Genomic DNA, 15,473 nt, shown 5'->3' with positions numbered 1-15,473 from the left:
AGCGCCCGCGCGCCCCCTACTGGCCGGGCGGACCGCTGTTCCCGGCCGAGCTCTGGGTCTGTTTACTGGGCGGAACTTGAGGAAGTTGCAATGTCATCATTTGGGATGATTTCCAAACGCTCCCGAGCCGGGCATGGAACTGGGCAAAGCGGAAGGGGCACCGGCTGGACAGTAAACACACCGAGGTTGGCCTTTGTGCCGCGCCTGGTGGCTTCCCCTGCTCACCTTCCACGGGCAGTGCCCTGGCCCCTTTCACCACAATCACCCTCCGCCTGCGCCTTCGCCACCTACACACACTCACACGCTTGGAAATCATGTCAAATTAAATTTACTAACGTGAGTTTTGCCCACATTTACTCATCAAAGCCAAGTATAATCCCCAATGGAAGCTAGCGTGCTCTCCCTGCATCCTCATTCAAGATTCAAAAACCGTCCTCTGAGGCCAGGAATACAGATGAGGAAAGAGTCACCAAGAAGATAGGTAAAAAAATAAAAATACAAAAAGGTAAGTAGCACCCAATTTAACCCAGCACAGCGAGCATCAGAAACCAGCCCAACTCCAGCAGCCGCCTCAGGGCCCGTGCCGGCCATGACAGGCCAGCGACAGCAGAGGCCGCCAGGACGCCAGGTGTGATGGGGCAGGAGCCTGGTGGTGACAGCGAGGCCGAGCAGTCTGCACAGGAAAAGCGCCTCCGTCCACAGGCACCTGCTCCTTCCTTTATGAGTCAGTATGAAAGGAAGAGTCCAGATTGTTAATAGCAACTTTATTCTCACTGGTGAAAAAAAATTGTGATAACGGTCTGATGCATTTCCCCCTAAATTGACATTGAAGGTTATACATGAATCATATAGATCACAAATTTTCTATTTTATACTATTTAGAACAAAATTATTTTGATAAATATGTCAAGAGGACGACATAGGTTCTTAATGGATGACTGAGTCCAAATATGCAAAATATAGCTTCTGGTTTTGACCATGGTGCTTTAGAGCCTCAAACATGCATTAATAAATTCTAGTTTTAGGGAAAATATTATACAGGGCCTCATCTTGCACTGAGGGAGGAGCCCCAGCTGAATTTCACATACAATATTCCTTTCGCCTAAATTAACCTCACATTGGACTAGCGAACAAAGAGACAGACACTTCTGGGTTAGTACTCCCAGCCAGGAGGAAATTACACAACCAACATGGAACAGGACAGGAAGAGAGGAAGGAGAGCTTCATTAGTAGCCGCGAGAAGTGGTTTTTAAATACTTTTGTTTTGTTTTTTTACAAATCACGATAATTTTAAATAGCAAATCAATCATGCCACTTTGGGTGATCAGTCGACCTGAACACTTATGAAGTGAATAACTTTATTAAGGTCTTGAAGGTGAGTGTCCGGAGGTGCTGGGTCACACACATCACAGGTAAGAGACGGGAAGCCTACCTCAGCATTTCTGAAGGCACAATCTATGGGAGGGAGGCCTACGGACTACATCCTCTGCATGGGGAGGAGCAGGGCCTGCCCCCTTCACAGGACGAGGCCTTCGTAAATGGGCCCCTCGGACTCCGGGGACTCCCGCCTCAGGCGCAGGTGCTCCAGCGTGTTGTGGAAATGCTTGTTAATCTGCTCCGTCTCTTCACTGGACTCGAGATTGGGGAGGTCTTCTCGGATCTTCTGGATAAGCTGGTTCAGAACCTGAATTGTGACCTAAAAACAATGTGCACAGCTCACAATCCAGCACACACCAGAGGGTCAAAGGTAATTTAATAACAACATTTTGAGGAGCTCCTGTTACTCTCACCAATTACCAGAGTAATTATGATGCCCTAACCAGTTTGCTCAGTGGGTAGAGCGTCGGCCTGCGGACTGAAGGGTCCCAGGCTCGATTCCGGTCAAGGGCATGTACCTTGGTTGCGGGCACATCCCCAGTGGGGGGTGTGCAGGAGGCAGCTGATCGATGTTTCTCTCTCATCCCTCTCCCTTCCTCTCTGTAAAAAAATCAATAAGATATATTTTTTTTTTAAAGAAAGAAAAAGAGAGATGAGAACAGGGTTCCTGGTTTAAGCTACAACTAACTATTGGCTAGTCATAAAAAAAGGGGGGTATTAAAAAATACAGAGCGTCATGAACCAGTAAGGGAACAACAGCAAACTAGGATTTAACCTACAAATCTTGACCAACGCTACTGCTGGGAGCAGAACATCATTCCTTCCTCAGGAATCATTCTAAACGTGCACGTGACGACACGTCAGCCTCCTGTGTGAGTATTTCGTGCTTTAGACGTTCAGTGGCTGTTTCTACAAAACATCCCTAAGCAAACGAGATGCGTGCACACGGACAGAGCGGGGTTTTGGAGACGCAGAGACGCAGTAGGGACCTCTCCCAGCCCTGAGCCTTGTAAACAAAGAAGACGGTGTCAGGATGACAAACTCCATACGCATCAACCCGGAGAGCAGGAAGGGAAACCGAGGTCGCTCACCGCATCATTCTCCTTCTCGTAAAAGTAGATGTATCGGTTGAGAATCTCTATAAAGAGTTGCACTTGCAGCGAGGGGTCCATGCACTGGTTTGCTATTTTCAGAGCTTTCTTCAGGCATTCCATGACCCTCTTGCCTCCATGCAGCTGGAATGAAGGGGGGGGGGGGCGTTTAAAGAGATCAATGGATCACCCATGTCCAGCCACACAGGGAGATGAACACGACTCTACAGCGCCTCTCTCACGTTTAAAGGGACAAAAGGAATTTACATCTTCATTTTCTAAAGCACACAGCTACGTTTTAAAGCAAATAGGTTACTTGTTTTGTGTATTTATGTTTTATAGACAGCATACCTCGGAGATACTGTGGGCTAGGTTCCAGACCACTACAGTACTGCGGTAAAACAAGTCACTCAAGTTTCCTGGTTTCCTGTGCGTGCGTGAGCTACGTTCAGCCTCCACAGCAGTCCATTAACTGTGTGAGAGGAGGCCGGGGAGCGGGCGGGAGTCGGGGATGGCTGGCGGGTGGAGCAGTCAGAGCAGACAGCAAGCACAGCCCCATCTGCATGGTGCAGCGCAGGACGCCCCCAGCAGGGACGCCACAGAGCACGGGTCACACACCACAGCATAACGACCAAGAACAAGCCTGACACTGAGCATCAGCAGACGCCGACAGACACGGAGCGGCCACACGCCGCTGGAAGTGGCGCCGCGTGGGACGCAGGTGAGGGCACACCCTCCCCGTGCGACCGACGCTGTCTGTGGAGGCAGCAGCCACCTGCACTGAGCAGGCCGGCCTGGGCATGTGTGTCTGCTACGGGCAGCGGCATCAACGCGCTGTTACAACAGTCCTAAGCGGAGGCGTCCCTGCAGGATGTAACCCTATACATTCCCTTCCTTTCCGTTTCTTTAAAGGAGCCCTGTTCCGGGTATGGTTTCCTGGCACGCCAGCGCCTCCCTCCAGGCACAGCCCACCACCCGCGCTCCCTCCCGCAGCGGCCCAGGCGCGCCTCACCTCCTCCCCGTTCTTGTCGGTGTTCCTGCCGGACCAGAAGAGATGGGCGCAGGTGCTCACGGCTCGGCCCTGGTCCGGCTTCTTCAGGAGCTTGGAGGCGGCGAGAGCGCACTGCGTCCTCAGAGGCTCGTGGTTCTCCTCGCCGAAGCACTTCATCCTCTCGAACGTGCCGATGATCAGCGTGATGGCCGCCAGCTGGGCTTTGGAGTCACTGATCTCATCCTCGTACAGAGAGAACGCCTGGCGGGCAGAGCAGGGGGCCTTTAGGCACCAGCCCTGCCGGCGGGCATTTCCCCAGCAGTTCCCACCACACCCCACCGGGGGGGCCTCGGCCCGGGAGAGGCAGGAGGCAGCGAAGATGCTGACCAGCTGCAGCAGGAAGACGGGTCTTAGCTTTTGCTTAACCCCGGCTTCCCCAACCGAATGAGCAAAGGAACTTCTTTCCAAGGAAGTTTGGCCGTGGCCCGCTTGGAAGTCCTGGGTCTCACTAGCCCCCGGTAACTAACTGATGGGGTTCCCTCTCCAAACCAGTCCCGGCGGCTGCAGCACTAAGAGGTCCCAAGCCGGTGGGAAAGGAGGGGCAGCCCTGGGCACCACCCCAGGCGACCGAGCCCAGAAGGGGACAGGCCTTCACCTGGGACATGAACTCGTACGCTACTGTCTCGTGGTTCTCAAAGCCGATCTCGCCGGCCGCGAGGGCGCCCTGCAGGAACAGCCGGAGGGGCAGCTCCGCCAGCTCGGCCTTGATCAGGGCGCTGATGGTCTGGTGAGCAAAGGAGAAGATCTTCTGGCACTTCTTCTCCCACTTGTCGTCCTGCAACAGGAAGCGAGTTGGTTCCCTTAGGTCGGATGGCCGTGCTCAAGGACACTCACTGCACATGAAGCCTCCACAGAACCAGCAGGGGGCAGGCAGTTGTCTGTTCTCTCTCTCTCGCTCATTCACAAAGCGCACAGGGACGCAGCGGGAGTCTTCTCGCGCCGCCCTTCCAGCTCACTGTGCACTCTCAATGCTAGGCATCTGGTCTCTCTCATCAGAAAAGCAACACATTCCAAATTTGGACAAAATTAGAAAAATAAACAAAAAAAGATGTGTAAAATTAAAGTCATCCCTAAACCTATGGCAGCAATCATCACTGACAACACTGTGCGAAGGTCTTCCTTCCTTTCTGCTCTGCAAAGGTAACGTGATGGGGACCTTGTTCACGGTCCTGCTCTCCGCTTCACAGCAGCTCAGAAGTAATGGTCCAGCCTACCGGGTGTGGCTCAGCAGATAGAGCGTCAGCCCGTGGACTGAGGGCCCTGGGTTCAATTCCGGTCAAGGGCACATGCCCGGGATGTGGGCTCGATCCCCAGTGGGGGGCGTGCAGGAGGCAGCCGATCAATGATTCTTTCTCATCATTGATGTTCCTATCTGTCTCTCTCCCCCTCTCCCTTCCTCTCTGAAATCAATAAAAATGTATTTTAAAAATAAGAACTGAAAAAATTAAAAAGCAAACAAACAGAAGAACCACAATGGGTCCAACCCCAAGATGCCTCGACGGGGCTCTCAGAGGTGACAGGCGCCGGCCTCCCCTGGCAGCGCTAGGGCGGCCCCTCCCGCGTGCCCTGCAGGAGCCCTGCCGTGTGGTAGCTACGCTGCGGAGCTGGCAATGCAGCCGCTCTGTCAGACTAAAGACTGAGCAGCCGTGCAACAGACTCATCGTGTCTCACCACTGACCTGTAGACGCGGGAAAGCTTCGAGCACACACTTCACCCGGCTGAACTCTCATCCCTGAGCCCTCGGCCGGTGTCTGACCTGCCAACATCACCGAGGGACGCAGGGAGCTGAGAGCCGCCGACACGGGTTTAGGACACCACCGGCTGCTGTGTGTTGGACGTTTTCTATAGAAATAAACTGAAGTGCACACTGGGGAGGGAAAGGGAAGAGCAGGCACGCTGAGCAGCACACCCACCACTTTGGAATTCTGCTTGTAGCGGAAGGCCAGCTGGTAGGCCGCGAACACCAGGGGCGGCAGCGTGAAGCGGATCCGCTGGTTCCCGCCAGCTCCAAAATGTTTCCGTGCCGTGTTTAAAATCTGCCCAGAAACCACAAAACCATCAGTCTTCTCTGCACCGTGATTCACCATCATCCAATTAGAGGAGGCGCCGGGCCTCGCGCTGCTGCCAGCCCCGCCACGGGCACGTCCCACCTCTGCTCTCGCAGGCATCCCTCACCCGACACACACGAACCCCATCTCGCAAACGGGGGCTGAGAGAGGCTGCAGGGCCCACCCCGTCAGGGCAGGGAGGGGCTTGAACGTGTCCGAGTGCGTGCACGAAGCGCACGCTGGCAGAGCGCTGAGGACAGACTCCGTTCCGTTTTCAATGTGGCGAGCACAACTGACACTTGCAAACCTTGAACACAAGGATTGTTGCTTACACGTTAAAGCAACAGTTAAAGGCTATGAGCGTGGAATGGTTCCTAGACACCCAATGAAGGGAAGATGGCTTTTCTGCGGTTCTTAAGTCTCCAAAGGGAACAGACTCCAGAACACTGCAAGCAACTGTGTACAAAGAAAGGGAAGTCTACGGGTTCCGCCTCATCTCCTATCGGCCGCCATTCTCTCAAACCCTCCCACGGCCCCGCTGCGTGAGCCCGTGAGCCACGCCTGTGCCTGCTTCCCCTGGCGCCGCGGGGCGCGGGCAGAGCTCACTCGTACCAGGTACTGCTGGTCGGGGTCCTCAGACCGCAGGAGGTGGATGAACCTGCCCACGAGGCTCTGCTCGTCGGCAAAGTCCTCGGGGTCAGGGTCTTCCGCGGGCTGATCGGGCTGGTCCTGGATCAGCGTGGAGACGAGGTTCATGATGGAGTCCACCTGTGCGTGAGACAGAGCCCCCGGGTGAAGCCTTCGGCAGAAAAAGCGCTGTCAAGGGGTTGGCAGCCGTGAAGTCGCCCGGCAGCATCCACAGGACAAGCCCTGCGAGCGAGGATGCGCAGGCAGCACCCCCGTCTGCAGGGACCCACGGCAGGTGCCAGTCAGCCACGGCCCTCGTTCTGGGGAGGTTCCAGCGCCCCGTCTCCTCCTCATGCGTCTCCACTCCCGTAACCACCACCACGAGCAGCCACTTGCAACCACACAGCACGCCGGCCGGCGCTCTTACCTGGTCTTGAGAGACGATCTCCGTGTTATAATCCAGAACATTGCTGAGCACGTAGCAGCTCATGCTCTTCCTGGACTCGTAGTCGAAGTACTCGAAGAGCGGGGGGAAGTGCCTCAGCTTCAGGACGGTCAGGACGTTGCTGTAGGCGTCCACGGGGATCTTCAGCAGCCTGGTGAGCTCCTTGGAGACCGCGCTGCTGGTGGCGATGCTGTGAGAGGCAGGGCGGCCTTTACCGAGCAGAACCAGCTCCCACAGACAGACGGCGGCGCTGGGCTCACGACCACCTGCCTTCTCATTGACACAGAGAGGAAACGGCCAGGGGGCCACCACCCCTACCCCAACGCCCTCCTTCCCAGACGCCCGTCCTGACACGTTTATTCACCTACTGATGCCCTAGTGACAACAAGGCGACTCAGTAATGCCAGGCTGTGGAGCTGGAGGCAGAATGACTGTCTGGCATTTGCTGTTTCTAAGGAAGGAGGAGGCAGGGGCTCGGGTCCCGGGGTGGCCAGTAAGCACTGTGTACGCAGGACGAAGGTAAGCAGGGAGAAAAATCCAGGCCAAACTAGCGAGGCCACCAAACGGGGGGAAGCCAACTCCCGCTTCTGCATCGGACGGCGGTGATTCGGGACGAGTGGCTGGGTTTCAGGCAGCACCTGTGGCACTTCTGTGAGACCGAGGGACCGCGGCCATTTAGAAAATTTGAGAGATCAGGATTTCTAATTCTTTATTTTATCTAATTTTACTTTAAAATGCACTTAGTCAGGGAAGATACGGAGACATCAGTGCTGTCATTCAAGACCTGAAATGCTTTTCGGGTCACACAAAAATGGCAGACCCAAGGGAAGAGGGGGCTAGGAGGAGGTACAAGAAAAAGCAACCCTCCTGGTGCAGCAGACACCGGAGGCGGAAGGAGGGCGCCAGCGGCATGAGGTGGAACAATAACACACGGTGAGGGGCCCGGCGGGACCCCATGTTCAGCAGCAAGGAGGGCGGGACAGGAAGGGGACGCAGAGAAAGACAAAGGGCTCAGAAGTCCCACAGTGGCCACTAGAGGGTGCCACAGGCCTGGAGAGCTCCTTAAGGCCGCTGTGTCTTCTCTCCTTGATGGCCTCAAAGCTCCCAGCAGACAGGGATCTCACAGCACCGTCACTCCCACACCTGCCCTCCTGCACGCCCTTACGTTTCGCAGCCCACTCATCTGTTGGAACCCCTTCTCATGGAGCTGCTGCTTGGCGTCAAGAGCCTCCCTCAGGTTCAGAACGAACGCGTTCATTATTCAGAGGGGCCTGAACTGGAGACGCGGTCCCGGGAGCCGCCTGCGCTCCATGAGCCACCACCTGACCAGGCAGCAGCCACACCATCAGTCCCTCTCTCTGCCCGACCAGCACCAAGCATGTCCCTCAAACAAATGCCTGACACAGACAGACGCTAACCCTTCGGAAAGGAGCGGAGGAAGAAAAACAAATCTGGGACAAAAGCGTGCCTTCGGGGGCTTTTACAAGAGAATGTAACTGACTCACTGTTCAAGGTTGAGCTTGTTAAATATCTCCACTGTCGTCTCGAGAACTTTATCGACATAGTCCACTCGGTCCGGGTAGCACTTCATCGCCAGGTTGATGAGGGAGACTTGTAAGGACACGACGTCCTCCGAGGGCATGTCCTGTCTAGACTGCGGTGGAGAAAGCACGGGGTTCACTCTAAGCAGGTACAAAAGGGCCTCCCAGCCCAGGGGTTCAGGCGGGAACCTGGGCAAAGCCACACCCACCTGGATCACAGTCGCCACCTGCTGCGAGAATATGTCGAAGAGCTTGATGTCTGCGGGGATGCCAGGCCCGTCCTCACGGTGCGCAAACAACGCTAACCTGGGGGCAGGACAGCCTTGTTTAGGGGCAGGGAGCTGAGCAGGGGGTCCCAGGTGACATGTCACTCCCGTGCCGTCCCTGTTTCCTACAGGCCTTTCTCCCAGAACAACAAGGGCTTCAAAGAGGACACGGGATGCAGCCCATCACTTCCAACTGAACACTGTGCAGTGAAGCCTGACACCGCACAGAAATGGTATTCAACAGGCCAATTCTGCCAAATTCTTTGAACCCTAATTAATCAGATATGGATAGAAATGCATGAAAGTGACAGATGTATTCAACAGATGATTATAAAGAACAATCTTTAGCCCAGCCGGTGTGTCTCAGTGGTTGAGCATCGACCTATGAACCAGGAAGTCACGGTTAGATTCCTGGTCAGGGCACATGCCCGGGGTTGTGGGCTCCATCCCTAGTGGAGGGCGTGCAGGAGGCAGTCGATCAATGACTCTCTCTCATCATTGATGCTTCTCTCTCTCCTCCCTTCCTCTCTGAAATCAATAGAAATATATTTATATATAGCATATGTTCATTATCTCATGCTTCCTGCACAATTAAACGCTAAACCTCTTCCACGCCGAGGTGAGGAGCACGAGTAGGTACTGACGCTTACAGGACTGAACAGCGCACTGACACGAAGAGCACTGCTGTAATGAAGAGGCCGCGAGGATCATTCCGGACAGCGCCTCACACTGTTACCTCCGGTCGGCACGCTCGCCCTCCGGCACTGGGAGCTCTGGGAGCGCTTACCTGTCGATCAGAGCGATGATGATGTTCTTCACATTCACGTTCTGGTGTAACTCCGCACAGGCCCGGAGAAAAGGGTTCAAGGTCTGAAGGTGGAATTCGTCAGGGAAAACCTGGAAACCACATCACACCAGAGCTGACTGGTACAAGTACACACAGTTCACACGAGATTCTGGACTTACTGCGGTATTGGAAGTTCGTATTTGTGGGAGAAATCGCTTCAATCTCAGAGGACTAAAGTAAAATACTTGAAGCCTCTCCAAACATAAGCCCAGACAGACTATCCCACTCACCACAGCGCACCCACAATTACGCTACAAGTAATGAGACCTGGAGAACGGGGAGGGGACGCTCTGACACGTGGGGAGGAAAACACAAAGACCACGAGTGAGCAGCAGGACAAAGGAATTCTTTATTCAGCAAAGCTCATTTCTACTCTGTCAGGAGTTTTTTTAAAAATGAAAATTAATGAACTATAAAGTGGGTCGTTTAAAAAAACATAAAATTGCCCTAGCCGGTTTGGCTCAGTGGATAGAGCATCGGCCTAGGAACTGAAAGGTCCCAGGTTCGATTCCCGGTCAGGGCACAGGCCCGGGTTGTGGGCTCCATCCCCAGTGGGGGACTTGCAGGAGGCAGCCAATCCACGATTCTCTCTCATCATGGATGTTTCTATCTCTCTCTCCCTCTTCCTTCCTCTTTAAAATCAATAAAAATGTTTTAAAAAATCTTTAAAATAAAGAAATAAAGAACATCAATGAAGTGTTGTGACCCACCTGGATAATACACTCCATGAGGTATTCTTGAGCCAAAGCATCCCGACAATTGACGACTTGCTCCAATATGCCAGTCAAGACGATCTGAGAGAGAAAAGTAAGAGTTAAAATACGATTTTCAAAATCTTAAGTCACCTCTCTAGTAACACACTTGGACTATTAATTTAAAAATCATATTTTAGATTTTTCTCATCCATGCTTCATTTCTAGATTAAAATTTTATAGCCCGGCTGGCATGGCTCGGTGGTTGAGCATCGACCTATGAACCAGGAGGTCACAGTTAGATTCCTGGTCAGGACACAGGCCCAGGTTGTGGGCTCCATCCCCAGTGTGGGGCATACAGGGGGCAGCCGATCCATGATTCTCTCTCATCAATGATGTTTCTATCTCTCTCTCCTCTCCCTTCCTCTCTGAAATCAATAAAAGTATTTTTTTTAATTTTACAGAGAATTATTAAATTAAAAACCCTGTGTTTCTATTTAGTAAAATTCATCTGGGATGAAGTCCATTTCATTAATCTTTTATCTTTTATGGTTTGTGCTTTTTAAGCCCTAAGAAATCTCTGTCTAATCCAAGGTTATAGAGACTTCCTTTGTGTTTTCTTCTAAAGATTTTAATAGAGTTTAGGTGTAGGTCTCTGGCCCATTTTTTAGTTTGTGAACTAATATAAATTCAAAGTAAACATCATTACATAAGAGGGTACGGTCTTTTTTTTTTTTAGTTTTATTCATTTCAAACGGGCCAGATCCGGCCCTCGGGCCGTAGTTTGCCCACGGCTGGTCTAATCCAAGCTTATAGAGACTTCCTTTGTGTTTTCTTCTAAAGATTTTAATAGAGTTTAGGTGTAGGTTTCTGGCCCATTTTTTAGTTTTTTTCGTGGTATACAGCCTGGCTGACCTGTAGGTTGCTGCCGACCGTCTGTGCCGGCTTCAGCGAGACCCACGGGCACAGCAGTTCCAGGCGGCAGAGTAACCAGTATTTCCTCTCCGATGCTTCACAAAAAATGTCTGTGGCTCCCTGCTCTCTTCTCCCCCAGACTTAGGTGTTTATCCCTTTCACCAAACCCCATGATCTTACGTAGCTTAGAGTAAATCTACAGCAAAATATAGTTCATCTCAATTAAAAAAGGGAAACTGGTAATATCAACCTTCCACGCCACAAACACAAACTCAACACGTATCTTTCGGTTTATTTAAGTCTTCTTCGATGTCATTTAACAAAAATATTTCGATTTTTAAAATCAGACCCCAGTGATCCCTCCGGACACGAGAAGAGGTGACGAGTGAAAAGACACCTGCTTGTAGCGCTCCACGTTGACGCCCTCCAGCTGGCTGAGGCGCACCAGGTTGGTCCCCACCAGGATCCGCAGCTCCTGCCGCTCCCGCTCTCGCTTCTCCCTGTCGCGGCTGTGACCCTGATGCTGCATTCGCACCCACAGCTTGTTCATTTCTGCAAAGTTGAGGAGCACAAAATCCATGGAATCACTGATGTCGCCCGTCGTTTCTTCACTGCAAGGAAACAGGGGGAGACTTCACATACAGGGTCCGCATCAGGACAAACGCACCGCCACCTCCCTTCGTGCATCTCGCCCTCCTCCCTCTCACGCTCGGTGCTTCATCCAAGGCTTCCAACCTCCCCAGCTCAGTGTTCAAGTTCAAGGGGAACAAACTCCAGGGGAAAACGCCAGGGAGAGGACCCAGCACATATCAGTTGTTAAAGGGACAAAACACCCCCCCACGCCTTCCCCGCACCAACCAGACTTGCTGTTCCAACAATTCCATTAGTTCACAAAGCCTAAAGAACCTGACGTAGCCTACTGGTTACGACATCATTTTACTGTGAAATAGCTTATGTTTCAACTGGAAGGTCAGCCCGGCGAGGGAGGGAAGAGATCATGCATTTCCTGCCTGTTTCCACACCTCCTAAGACGGGGAACTTAGTTTTCAAACATTTGTTACCGATCGCTTGATTAACCTTCAAAACGGGGAGGAGAATCATAACAAAGCAAATGCATCTCTACGCTGCTGAACTTGTATTTGTTCTGGTTGGGATTAATATCTAATTTGTGTGCTTAGATCATGAAAATTACTTCTGTTCTGAGTAACTGGCAGGCCAGTCCACAAACTGTACAAGCTGACGGACACTCAGGGAACAGCATGAAAACTGGATAGTTCATGGAAAGCATTAAGCACACGTCATTATCTCACTGTAAATACAATTTCTAAAACAGAACGCATTTAATAAGCCATCTTTTCAAAGACCATCGAATGGAATGGGAAATGCTCTCCATCACGTTCAATAAGAAAAGCAGGCCCTAATGATGCAGATGTCCCCGTCGTGCGGCACACGCCTCTCAGCACACACGGAGGCGCGGTGTCACAGAGCGACCTAAGCAGCCGGGCCTCTGCGCACTGAGCACCCGGTCCCCGCGTCCACAGCGAGCACCGCACGCGCCCGGGAAAGCCAGGCACTCACTCGGCGGGCTCCCCCTCGTCGGGCAGGATGTTCCGGGTGCACTGGAGCAGGTAGTTGCGCAGGAACAGGCCCCGCAGGGGGTGCTGCACCCCCCGGCACATCTCCACCAGGTCCTTCAGAATGTCCTTCCGGGACTGAGGGAAAGACTTGACATACACCACGCCCACCGTGATCAGCAGGTACCTAGGATGTGAGGAGACACTGGTCAGAAATGAAACGGTCAAGTCCAGAACCTGGTGGCGCATGCCCAGACACTGAAGGCAAACGCACTCGGTACACAAGGCGGGGCCTGGCTTTCTCCTGCACGATGACAAAAATAGATTGATAGAAAATATAACCACCGACGCCCCAAGTTTACACACACACACACACACACACACACACACACACACATCTATAACCATCCCCTTTCCACGCATTAGGAATAATTGTCACATTCACTTTTCTACTAGTCAAGACATTGAACAAAATATGTCCATTTCTTTCTCTTCCCAACACTCCTCATTAATCTAGCTGAGAAGTAAATGATTACCCTCTGCAAGGCGCTCTGAGCGCCATGACTTACAGCCGAGGGATGATGTTGCCCGCGTACTGCACCAGCTCATAGAGATCCGCCACCTTCCGTCCTTTGGCAAACTCGTCCGTCAGGTAGACCTCCAAGTAGTGCAGCTCATCAGAAATAGCCATGTCTTTCCGCAGGTTAAGGGCTCAAATAAAGCTGGGCCACGCTGAGCGACCTCCCTGGACTCGTGGCAGCCATTCGGCCAGTGGGCAGCTCTCTGAACATAAGGTTTTAAAAGCTGTCTGTCTGGTGGGGCAAAGCAGACAGAACAAGGGCTGCCTGTCCGTCTGCTGGCGGGTTTGCAACGACACATCCCAGACTCCCGTTCCCTGTGCGAGCCCTGCAGACAGATCGGAGCTGTCATAAAGAACCAGCAGCCCTCAGGAAGGCTCTGGAAACTGAGGCACAACAAACAGCATGAAAGTAGCGAAGACAGCCATAACAGGTTTGGCTCAGTGGATAGAGCATCGGCCTGCGGACTGAAAGGTCCCAGGTTCGGTTCCGGTCAAGGGCATGTACCTTGGTTGCGGGCACATCCTCAGTGGGAGGTGTGCAGGAGGCGGCTGATCGATGTTTCTCTCTCACTGATGTTTCTGACTCTCTATCCCTCTCCCTTCCTCTCTAAAAAATCAATAAAAATATATATTTAAAAAAATAATAAAAATAAAGTAGCGAAGACACAGAAGAAGGGCCTCCAATACTGGGATTTCTTTCTGTCACTTAGCACCTCTGCCTGGAGAGGGAGCACTTCTGCTGAAGACAGCGAAGATGACATAATCCAGGAAAACGCAGGAGCAAACAAAGGTGGCCTGACCAGGAAGGATGAAGGCCCAGTGTGCCTCTCCCGCTCAAAGGATACAGAGTTCGTAGTAGCTCTTGGGCGACAGCATGGAGGTCCGCAGCTCCCCGAGCATGTTGGAGGCGTGTTTCAGCGCATCCATGAGCTTGTTTTTGTCCTAGAGACAGGACAGAACTGATGAGAGGCGCGCCTTAAACAAACCCTGACGCGGTTAGGGGACTCCTTCACCCGGTATTTGTTACAGCACTTAAACAGCTTAAGTCACACAGAACTCCAGCCTTCTCTCCACTGAAAAGGAAAAGACCCCGAGCGGCCGGCAGGTGCAGGGCTCAGCAAGCCTTACATGTCCCGGCAAAGCTCCAGCCCTAACCCCCCGCCACTGCGGCCCGAGCGGACTCGGCTCCCCGGCGGTCAGGATCAGGAAGCCGGCTCGCCGCTCCTGTGGGGCAGGACACTGTCCGGGCAATGGCGCGGCCACAGCTTCCAGACCCCTCTGAGAAGCTGGAGGACAATCCCCTCAGACCCGGAAGCACGGTGCATACAGAGAGACAGAACACAGCAGTTCCGCGCCCACCCGTGCTCCCCACTCGTCACTAAGCCTTAGAAACCGTAAGACGCAGTAAGAGATGGTTGTCAGCACCGTCGTCACAGCAACTTGTAACCAGCCCACATGGGTCCGTTTCTTACATTTAATCCCGGAATCCATAGTTTCTACGGATTATCCCCTGCCCTATCTAAAACTCTTTTTGGAATTTGCAAATAAATAAATAGGTGTAAGTATAATTCTTAAACGAGTGTCTACAAAAAAATACATTCAGAACAAAAGAAAAGCCCTCAAGATAGAACACAGCGGAATAACTCAGTGGCGAGCACCCGAGTCCCCCGCCGGCCACACCACCTGTGGGTGCGCGCAGACCGCGCCCCACCCGCCCGCTTACCAGGCATCTCTTCATCTGGAAGGACTGCACCTTGACAGCCTGCACAGCCTCATCCAGCAGCTTCTCCTGCTCGTCCTGCGGGGACTGCTGTGTTGTAGGCTGCAAAGCAAGAAACGCCTCCGTGAGTCTCACCGCACTCTCTTCTCGCAGCTCGGCTATGCCTATAGCTTCACCGGGTCCCTTCCCCAGGCTTCCCGGAGGCTCGGCCCGAGGAACATCCCAAACCCACCCCCAGTGTCTGACGACTACTGCACAGAGCGCTGTGCCTGGTCCTGAGGTCAGCGCGACACTGAGGAGGAGAAGGCCCGTGTGCAGAGAACGTACTCTCTCTCCGGGACTGACGGAGCATCCCCCTAACAGGTGAGCCTCGAAGAAACCCGAGGGCCAGTGTAAGCTGCCTCGGTTCTGCTGGCACGCTCTGAATCCACCCCAAACGCAGCTATCAGACAACCCCATTCATATATATATTTTTTATTGATGTTTCAGAGAGGGAGGGAAGGAGGAAGAAAGAGAAACATTAACATCTGTCAGCTGCCTCCTGCGTGCCCCGTGCTGGGGACCGAGCCGGGGACCTCTTGGTTAATGGACTGACGCTCAACCACTGGGCCACGCCGGCCGGGCAGCCAACCCCAGGCTTGTGAAGGTTTCCGTTCTGCCCGAATCTCTGAAAGCATCTTTCTCTTAGACTACTTTCCA

At 52.9% G+C, this 15,473-nt stretch overlaps 1 protein-coding gene across 1 annotated transcript; it reads right to left on the bottom strand.

The window, feature by feature from the left end:
* Nucleotides 1-749: 749 nt before the first annotated feature.
* VPS35 (VPS35 retromer complex component) lies at nt 750-15,233 on the bottom strand. Its single transcript, XM_014528413.1, has 16 exons — nt 14,778-15,233; nt 13,900-13,996; nt 13,044-13,167; nt 12,479-12,661; nt 11,298-11,511; nt 10,004-10,087; nt 9,234-9,343; nt 8,390-8,486; nt 8,145-8,293; nt 6,622-6,829; nt 6,180-6,335; nt 5,433-5,555; nt 4,115-4,294; nt 3,481-3,720; nt 2,469-2,612; nt 750-1,696 (listed from the first exon to the last, which is right to left on the bottom strand). The coding sequence occupies exons 1-16, from the start codon at nt 15,231-15,233 to the stop codon at nt 1,517-1,519; spliced, it is 2,745 nt and encodes a 914-aa protein (XP_014383899.1). The 3' UTR covers nt 750-1,516.
* Nucleotides 15,234-15,473: the final 240 nt, after the last annotated feature.

This window comes from Myotis brandtii, unplaced genomic scaffold (genome assembly GCF_000412655.1).
Source record: "Myotis brandtii unplaced genomic scaffold, ASM41265v1 scaffold633, whole genome shotgun sequence".
Classification (NCBI taxonomy): Eukaryota; Metazoa; Chordata; class Mammalia; order Chiroptera; family Vespertilionidae; genus Myotis; species Myotis brandtii.
This window is presented reverse-complemented; position numbering and strand designations above follow the sequence as displayed.

Coding starts and splice junctions, on each gene's coding strand:
- VPS35 (XM_014528413.1), bottom strand. CDS start 15,233: ATGGGGTTGTCTGATAGCTGCGTTTGGGGTGGATTCAGAGCGTGCCAG. Junction 8,294..8,389: donor AGGTGGCGACTGTGATCCAG/GTGGGTGTGGCT, acceptor TCTCCACCGCAG/TCTAGACAGGACATGCCCTC. Junction 6,830..8,144: donor AACAAGCTCAACCTTGAACA/GTGAGTCAGTTA, acceptor TGCCTCTCACAG/CATCGCCACCAGCAGCGCGG.